This window comes from Contarinia nasturtii, unplaced genomic scaffold (genome assembly GCF_009176525.2).
Source record: "Contarinia nasturtii isolate CC-2019 unplaced genomic scaffold, AAFC_CNas_1.1 Cnas_scaffold_1964, whole genome shotgun sequence".
Classification (NCBI taxonomy): domain Eukaryota; kingdom Metazoa; phylum Arthropoda; class Insecta; order Diptera; family Cecidomyiidae; genus Contarinia; species Contarinia nasturtii.
In genome coordinates this window covers 1,040,062-1,048,507 of record NW_022199294.1, presented here as the reverse complement: position 1 = coordinate 1,048,507, position 8,446 = coordinate 1,040,062, and the positions used below count along the sequence as shown (strand labels likewise).

The window sequence follows — 8,446 nt, the reverse complement described above, 5'->3', positions numbered from 1 at the left end:
TCACATATGTTCTTTAATTGAAAAATTCTTCTAATTTTAATGTAAATCGAAATTTTCAAGTTTTTCCCATAAAATTAATCTAGTTTTCTAGTTTCCGTATAGCATGTAAAAATTGGAAAGGAGAACAATTTGTTTTTGTTTTTTTTTTTTATTACAACGACACTGTATTTTATTTCGTCATTGATTCAAAAATCCGCACAGGGAATGCAAAATACACTTGAATAAAAGATACAATTTTCAATCAAATCAAATAGTGTTATAAAATGTGGATGACATTCATGCTAAAATATTTCAATTTAACTTCAAGCCACATTATTCGGACGAGCTGTCCGATGATGAGCTCTTGCGTCGACGACGTTTTGTTTTATTTTTGCGAGAATCTGAATTGCTTGATGATGAGCTGCTTGAGCTGCTCGAACTACTGCTGGATCCTCGACGTTTTGATTTTTTCGTAATGACCTCAAGCACCTTTTTGACGGCTGAAATTTGTTGATGTTCTTGCACTTTTAGCTTTTCAAGTGTGTCTTTTTTAATTTGTTCAAGCCGTGCTATTTCCAATGCCGTTTCGACTCTGTCTTTCTTTCTATCTTGTTCCTCTTTGATACGTTCTTTTTCAGCTAGCTTTTTATTATGCTCTTCAATTTCTTTTTGCATATGACCTTTAAGCAGCTGCAGTGCTTCGGCACGTTTGAGCATCTTTTCTCTGGCGAGGCGCTCTTTTTCGTCTGCCGCTGATTCGATTGAATGCTTACTATCGGCTGTTCGACGGAACGGATTGGAATCATTTGGTGCTTCGACTGGTTTTTTATCCCATTTTGATATTCTTTCGGATTTGTCTTTTTCCTTTTCTTTCGGCTTTTCTTTCTCCTTTTCTTTCGGCTTGTCTTTCTCTTCCACAGACTTGGATCGGCGGCCCGATTCTTTGCGAGCACGTTTTTCATCTCGTTTTCGTGACGCCGAACGGCTTGATCGACGAGATTTGGATCGAGACCGTGAGCGATGTCTGCGATGACGTTCAGTTGATCTAATAGAATTTTTTTTTTAAATAAATTTAATGATATTTAAGATAAAGGTTGTGAATTTATTTACCTGCTGTCGCGATGTCTTTGTCGACGGGATCGATCAATAGAGGTGGAGCGTGAACGATTGCGCTTAAATCTGTGTGCATCACGTCTGCGATTGTCTCGTGGTGGTGAAAATTCGCGGCGTCGGTACACTCTTCGATCGTTATGATTTCTTGAAGAGTTACGACGATCCGATTTGTCCCTGGACCGTTTTTCCCTTGAACGCTTTTCTCTGGAACGTGATCGATGCCTTCGATCCGTTTTCTTTGAATCGGATTCCTTTTTGCTTGACTTTTCAATCACCTCACTGTGCTTATTTGACTTCAATGATTTCTCAGTTTCCTTGTGTTCCACCTCGACTCGTTGCACGGTTATTGTTGCTTCCGGCTCATCAATGTTATCATCTTTATCGGCTTCATAATCCAATGCATTCAAATCGTTTTCATTCGTTGTAAATGAATTATTAGCTTCGATTTTATCGATTTTTGATGGGCTTTTTTCCACGATCTTTTTCTCAGCCGCTTCGTTTTCATAAGTCTCAGTTTTGTCATCAGTTTCAGTATTTGTGACTTTTTCGTCGCCCGTTGCATCTTGGGATGTATTTTGTCCCAGTTCAAAGAAAGATTTCTTTCCATCACGGGCCAATTTTTCATGACGAATCTTCCGTTCCGTTTCTCGACGCTTTATTTCCGCGTCTCGGACTCGTTTCTCTTCTTGGATTCTCTGTTGGAATAGTGGGATTGGTTAATGTTGTTTTGATTATTCGAAAAAATATGAGCGATTTACCTCCAAGTCAGTGAATTTAATCACTCGCTTTTGAGCTTGTTTCCAGTGTGGCGGCGTGATACTTCGAGATCGGCTACGAGATTTCGACGGTGTTCTGTATCTCTATTTGATTTTTTAAAAAGTCCAAATTTACTCAACTGATGAAGCAAAAGAGAATTAAATTTTTTTTACTCACAAATACACCGCGCCCTTTGATGACTCTTCCACTTCGTGACAGTGGAACCTTACGTTTTGACCAACCAAATCTAATTTTTTTTTGGAATGGGTAAATAAACCATGTTAGATAATCGAGAATTTCGAATAAAAAAAGAAATCTACATACCCCCTTTGAGGTTCACTTCGATTTGCTTTTTTATCCTTTCGTCGATGCTTTGAATCGGAATCGCTGTTTTTTTCTTTGTCCTCCTCCTTATCTTTGCAGGGCCTCATAAGGAAATTGTTTTTTACTTCCGGAATCTCCTTTGGGTCAACTCGAGACTTGCGCTTCTTTGCATCTTCTTCGTCTTCATTAATTTCCCCTTCTTCTTGTTCCTCATCACTACTGCTATCACTGCTACTGCTGCAAATTCAATGCCATTTATTAATTAATTTTCATTCCACTTGGCCAAATACGATATTTAACAAAAAAAATCATTGTAAACTTACCCCGACTCCATTTTCTTTTTCTTCTTTTTGTTTTTCTTCTTCTTCTTCTTCTTTTTCTTTTTGTCGTCATCCGAATCAGAATTGGATTCGCTGTCGCTTTCACTTGCCGAGCTCTTGCGACGCTTGACTTTCTTCACTGTAAATTAAAAAAACCATTAGCAAAGTATTGTGTGATGAGTTGCACCAACTCTCGGTGGATATATACATACCTTTGATCTGGCGTACAAGTTCGCCGCAGTTGCTTATAACTGCATCTTGAAGTGGTCGTGATTTGCGATCAACAGGCAGTTGCTCGAGCTGACGTACAACGTCATGCCCCGACACAACATGACCAAAAACCACATGAATACTGTAATCCAAAAAAAATGAGATAACATTAATTTTATGCAATATAAAAGCGCCATAAAATCCATTTTATCTTTGCGTTCATTCAACTTACTTGTCCAAATGTGGAGCAGGTTGCGTTGTACTGTATATAGAAAATAAAATGAAACGAAAAAAATAGATAGAGTTGGTCATAAATTTGTCACGCACACAGCACAAGCAAAATTCGGTCTCAACATCTCATTCAAGTCATAGAATTTTTAATATTTTGACTTGAATTTTATATTTTTTGCATTGGTTGTGATTGTTCTAAAGTCTGTAAACGTAAATATATTGGGAAATTGATGATTTTAAATGACAATAAACATAAAAGTAAGATTAAAAAATGTTTATAAAATGTGTGAATATTATGAGTACACTTTTCTAAAAATGGATTCACATAATCGACTCTGTATAAAATCCCATACAAACCATGTTGATATATTTAACTTACATGAAAAATTGGGAACCATTGGTTCCCTTGCCACGATTGGCCATCGACAATAGAAATGGTTTCTCATGCTTCATTTCAAATGTTTCGTCTGTAAGGAAATGTGGTATTATTAAATATGGACGGACATTGAATGCATGTCACAATGAGCCACAAAGGTGATTGTGTCACTATTTTTGTATGTAAATAAATCTGAGCAGATGACGAAAGTACCTTCAAAGGTTCCTCCGTAGATTGATTCACCGCCAGTGCCATTTCCAGCCGAAAAATCTCCCGATTGAATCATAAAATCTTTGACCACCCGATGAAAAATTACACCTTTATAGTGTAAACGTTTGCCGGTGACTTTTCCCAACTCCTGAATTTCGCCGGTGCAAAGAGCTCGAAAATTTTCAGCGGTTTTTGGTGCTACATCTCCATATAATTCGAAAACAATTCGACCAGCTGGTAAACCACCGAGCGTGACATCAAAAAATGTTCGTCTACGTTCACCCTTGCTTGGTTCGCCATCGCTTGATTTGGCACCCTTCTCCGATACCACCGTCATGGCGAAGTAATCAATAATTTAAACTACACGTGAACACAATAAAATAACACAAATAAACACACAATAAATCAATGAAACATTTTAAAAATTCATGTCTAAAATAAAGGCTTTCAACTTTCGATAATAGGAAAATTATCAATTAGCGATATGGTTTTTTTTTATCAATGTATATGTTGTAACTAACATGAGTAGTTTTTCATGTGAAAAATGAAACTACAAAAAAATATTATTTTGCTTACTTCCTGTGTATGCCTCGATTTATATTCCGATTTTATTGTGTTTTCTTGTTTAATTATGACAAAACGAAATGAAAAATTGAGATTTGCGAAAAAATCTCAAGAAAACTCACAGAAACACAAGCCAAACGAGAACTTTCACTGTGCGTCTGACATTTGAGGCTAATTACATGGATGCCTCAGTTTGATGCAGTTTTTTTTTTCCATTTCGCCGAGTTCTATCTGAACACACACACATTCACACAAGTACTGATATGTCAATGAAGATGTTGACAGATCATGGAATTTTTGATTTTAATTTTTTTAAAGCAATATGGCTAATAAAATATTTCAAAAACGTCAACATTAAATCAAAATAAGTGTATTTTAATTCAACGAAAAATTAATGCTAGCAAAAAAATTCAATAACAATATAAATTGTCGGTTTGGATTGAACTCAAATCAGGCAAGTATTGTAAATTCGCCGTAAAATGGCATTTGCCATCTGTCTTGGCAACGTTTATTTACTGTGTGTCTTACCGAATGGGCACTGCTATTGAATGTGTTTGTGTGCGTGTGTTAGTGCGCGTTGGCATATGTGTACGTGCGGCGATAGACAAAAATATATGATTCTCGGTCGTAGCCGCTGTTGTTGTTGTTGCTTTTGCATGACAAGCAGAGTGTTGGTTGTTTCACCGAGAATAAGTGATACATTCGTCAAACTTTTTTTTATGTGCACTGGTGCAACTGTGTATTTTTCTTTTTTCGTTTTCTGCTTGGAATCGCGTTGAATTTCGAGTTTTTTTTCGTTTTGGTTTTTTTTTCTGTTTGATTTCTGGCTGCGTGCAGTATACCATTGCCTTACGAATTTGAAATCGACCGAAGTGATTTTCTTCACGTGTACTACTGGATTGTGTCCGCTGTGCATAATCAGTGAAAAAGTGCTCAATTTTCCAAATTGAATTTGTTTCACAAAAAAAAAAACGAATTAACACACTCTCTCTATCTCACACACTCATCTTCGATTCGAACAACAAAAAGGGGCGAAAAAAGAAACACTCAATAAAAGAAAAATGGTAATTAACCTTAAGCTGATTGTTTTTTATTCGGCGATTTTTTTGCGTATGCATGAACTTTGTACTTAGATTTTGAATCCATTGAAAAATGAAGAGAAATGAAATCAAATCAATGACTTATACTTGAGAAAAGGAGACACAGTGTGAACGAAATGAAAAGAAGAAAGAAATTACCGCGACGAAAATGTAGAAGAAAAAAGACGGGGAAAAAAGAGAACAGAAGAGACAAATATAAGACATGTACACATAACACGGGGCCAAAACACGATTATAATAGATTGTATAATGTTAAACAAATTTACAGACTTATATGCCGTAATCGCGCGCAAAAAAATGTGTATATAGAATTCACATGCAAACTGCATGTCATGATCAATTTTTTAATTATGTATAGTATACATAGAGAAATACACATGTGAATTGAGTTGTAATTATACTCAATGTGTTTTGAGTCAAACGAAAAGTCTATTTGTTTTGATTTGTGTACATTGAAAATTGCAACAAAAAAAACCCATCCAAAATTAGTGCTAATTGATATTTTTGTTGGATTTTGTGTTTTGCAGGACGTGTTTTTAATGATCCGACGTAAGAAAACGACCATCTTTACTGATGCCAAAGACAATACATCCGTAGGAGAATTGAAAAAAATGATCGAAGGTGAGATATAACGAGCGAATGACTCACTTTTATGACACAAAAAAACCCGCACAAATATTTTGAGTGGAATTTTTAACATTTTATCATTTATCAAACAAATTTGTAGGCATACTAAAGGTGCATCCATCAGATCAACGTTTATTCAAAAATAACGATATGATGAACGATGAAAAACAGCTGCAGGAATACGGAATTACAATTTCGACGGCTAGAGCGCAGTCACCAGCACAATTGGGTCTTGCATTACGGTTAGAATTACCGAAAAATCACATAAAAATACAATCGTTTCGCACAGCGAAAACGGTGAATTTAACCTCATTCTTGTGTAATTATCCTGTTTCTTTCATTTTATTTGCATAAAGTAGGCTGGAGAATGGCGAATTTGAGGAATTAGAAATAGCGCCGTACTCATCACCACCAGACTTACCCGATGTCATGAAAAACCAAGATTCAGCTAATGGCCAAGAAACAACACACATTACTTCTTAACTTAATTTTTAATGGAAATTCTATTGGAATTATAAATATGCGCACCCCACACACATACACACATTCAATATATAAATTAACAATTCATTTTTTGCAACAATTAAAATCAAGTTGATAATTGATAAAAAAGAAAAAAAAAACAACAACAAATATTTTATTATGATATAATTCCTCTTTTAATCTTTTTTTTTTCTTTTTTCAAATAAAAAGTAAAATACATTTGGAAATGTTTTGATGAGAAGCTTCCTTTTTCAGAATGGAGGTAATTTTATGAACGAAGTCAACTAATTGAACATTATCAATTTGCTTTCAAACGGTATTTGACACTCGAATTAAGCAATAATAAAACATTTTCAAATTAAAATTGATTACCACATTCTATTTCAATTGCAATTTAGCTGATACAATCAAGATCAATGTCATACGATTAGATAAAAGAACAAAAACAACTAAACTCATGAGTTGGAGTTTATCAAATTAAAAGCGAATTATTATTGAGTAATTTTTGTCATTTTTGTTCACTTTTGTTCATAATTCTTTGTTCAGAGTTTATTCGTTGTTACTACGGAACCCGCCAATCTTAACGGTAGATAAATATGTCACATTCTGTAGTCTTTGGTGGTACGAATATAGTTTTTACCGGATGGTACACCAACGCGATCGATACCATTTGGAAAAACTCTGTCAGCTAACTTTTCATCGACGTGTGGCAAAATTACAACTTTATCACCCGGCTGAAATTCGGAAACAAGAAAAAAACTGTCTTGAATAATCTTCAAACAAAACAAAAGCTAAAACTACGTACTTGCCAATTAGCTGGTGTGGCGATGTATGGGTTCTTATCGGTCAGCTGCAATGAGTCGACCACTCGTAAGATTTCACTTGAAAAATAAAATATGATTGTTTTAGATTTGGATTAAAATCAACCTTGAAATGAAGCCATGGATACTCACAGACTGTTTCTGCCAATTAATTCGGGGTACATAATTAGAGCTCTCAAGCGATGTTTTGGGTCAATAATGTACAGAGCGCGTATGGTCCGTGCAACTTCGATATCATTCTTTTGTTCTTCATCAATCATCTCTAAAGCGACTGCAAGATAACGCGTTGGATCAGCGATAATTGGATAAGGAAATTTACTGACTTCACCCAGACACGATGATTTGATATCCTTTACGAGCATTTTAAGGCAACAATACGATTAGTGCAGTTTATCAGTAAAAGAAAAGATAAAAAAAATCACGTACTTTCAGCCATTCGAGGTGAGATTCAAGGTCATCCACTGAATGAGCCAGGAGCTTAACATTTCGCCTAGCAAATTGATCTTCTAGCAAAGCAATTTCACACAATTCCGACGTACATACTGGAGTAAAATCATGCGGATGCGAAAACAACACGACCCATCTAAAGATTTTTTAAAGGTGAATTCCATTGAAAACGCAACCAAACAACTACTGTACTTCTATTTACTCATTTTTTTTTAACAATTTACGTACGAATCACACTGCCAGTCGTGAAATTTTATTGGTCCTATGGTGGTTTCGGCGCTAAAGTTTGGAATAATCGTGTGTAACCGCATTTTACAAAAACTATTATTTTTGATTCTTTTTCTACATGCAAAAACTTTTTCTTTTTTTCAAAATTTGTTACGAACAAATCAACGATATGTTCACTACAACTGATCAAAATGAACTGGAAGTATAGACGCTTATCTGTGTTGAAGTGAAAAACAATGATTGAATATATGATTATGACAAGCTAAATTCGAATGTCGAGGCTTATCATCACAAATACTCGCTAAGAGTTAAATTTGTTGCATTTGTATTTATGTTCGACAACTCGTTTTTAATTGGTTTTTGAAATGTATGATTTTTAATGATGTGAACATGCTTAGCCGTGTGAGGTAAATTGTTTGCTTTTATAGTGCAACGAACTTAAAATCTGTAGATAAACATTTTATCGAGTACAGATATACGGTACGTTGAAACACTGATATGCTATTCAAAAAAACTCTTTGTTCTACTACGAAGCAAAAGATATTCGACGTCAAACAACAATGACAAATGAATAAGGATGATGAAAGAGAAGGGTGGTTTTACTCATACTTCTTTTTAAATAGAAACCTCGTTGAATATGGAATGCATTTGAATGCT

At 35.1% G+C, this 8,446-nt stretch overlaps 3 protein-coding genes across 5 annotated transcripts; 1 reads left to right on the top strand and 2 right to left on the bottom strand.

Moving 5' to 3' along the window:
* Window positions 1-157: 157 nt before the first annotated feature.
* On the bottom strand, window positions 158-4,273 carry LOC116347576 (peptidyl-prolyl cis-trans isomerase G). The gene is made up of 11 exons (XM_031778228.1): window positions 4,096-4,273; window positions 3,523-3,879; window positions 3,313-3,400; window positions 2,935-2,964; window positions 2,705-2,844; window positions 2,496-2,631; window positions 2,173-2,409; window positions 2,026-2,095; window positions 1,851-1,952; window positions 1,090-1,787; window positions 158-1,024 (listed from the first exon to the last, which is right to left on the bottom strand). Exons 2-11 carry the CDS (start codon window positions 3,854-3,856, stop codon window positions 313-315), a joined length of 2,547 nt encoding a protein of 848 aa, XP_031634088.1. The 5' UTR covers window positions 3,857-3,879; window positions 4,096-4,273; the 3' UTR covers window positions 158-312.
* Window positions 4,274-4,727: 454 nt separating this feature from the next.
* Window positions 4,728-6,795, top strand: LOC116347566 (elongin-B). Of its 2 annotated transcripts, none has more exons than XM_031778213.1 (4): window positions 4,728-5,147; window positions 5,711-5,804; window positions 5,911-6,052; window positions 6,167-6,795. In XM_031778213.1, exons 1-4 carry the CDS (start codon window positions 5,145-5,147, stop codon window positions 6,291-6,293), a joined length of 366 nt encoding a protein of 121 aa, XP_031634073.1. In that variant the 5' UTR covers window positions 4,728-5,144; the 3' UTR covers window positions 6,294-6,795. The 2 variants fall into 2 exon arrangements, with proteins under 2 accessions (XP_031634073.1, XP_031634074.1); XM_031778214.1 differs by having other exon boundaries at window positions 4,738-5,147; window positions 6,170-6,795.
* Window positions 6,652-8,011, bottom strand: LOC116347565 (peroxiredoxin-6-like). Of its 2 annotated transcripts, none has more exons than XM_031778211.1 (5): window positions 7,790-8,011; window positions 7,541-7,697; window positions 7,247-7,464; window positions 7,099-7,174; window positions 6,652-7,027 (listed from the first exon to the last, which is right to left on the bottom strand). In XM_031778211.1, exons 1-5 carry the CDS (start codon window positions 7,870-7,872, stop codon window positions 6,893-6,895), a joined length of 669 nt encoding a protein of 222 aa, XP_031634071.1. In that variant the 5' UTR covers window positions 7,873-8,011; the 3' UTR covers window positions 6,652-6,892. The 2 variants fall into 2 exon arrangements, with proteins under 2 accessions (XP_031634071.1, XP_031634072.1); XM_031778212.1 differs by having other exon boundaries at window positions 6,883-7,027; window positions 7,103-7,174.
* Between the last annotated feature and the right edge of the window lie 435 nt (window positions 8,012-8,446).

Excerpts from the sequence above, each read along its gene's own strand:
- LOC116347576 (XM_031778228.1), bottom strand. The coding sequence starts at position 3,856 with ATGACGGTGGTATCGGAGAAGGGTGCCAAATCAAGCGATGGCGAACCA. Across the intron at positions 2,845-2,934 it reads CCTGCTCCACATTTGGACAA|TATTCATGTGGTTTTTGGTC; the intron begins GTAAGTTGAATG and ends TTTGGATTACAG. Across the intron at positions 2,096-2,172 it reads CGAAGTGAACCTCAAAGGGG|ATTTGGTTGGTCAAAACGTA; the intron begins GTATGTAGATTT and ends AAAAAAAATTAG.
- LOC116347566 (XM_031778213.1), top strand. Across the intron at positions 5,805-5,910 it reads ATTGAAAAAAATGATCGAAG|GCATACTAAAGGTGCATCCA; the intron begins GTGAGATATAAC and ends ACAAATTTGTAG. Across the intron at positions 6,053-6,166 it reads CAATTGGGTCTTGCATTACG|TAGGCTGGAGAATGGCGAAT; the intron begins GTTAGAATTACC and ends ATTTGCATAAAG.
- LOC116347565 (XM_031778211.1), bottom strand. The coding sequence starts at position 7,872 with ATGCGGTTACACACGATTATTCCAAACTTTAGCGCCGAAACCACCATA. Across the intron at positions 7,698-7,789 it reads CACGACTGGCAGTGTGATTC|ATGGGTCGTGTTGTTTTCGC; the intron begins GTACGTAAATTG and ends AAAAATCTTTAG. Across the intron at positions 7,465-7,540 it reads CTCACCTCGAATGGCTGAAA|GATATCAAATCATCGTGTCT; the intron begins GTACGTGATTTT and ends ATGCTCGTAAAG.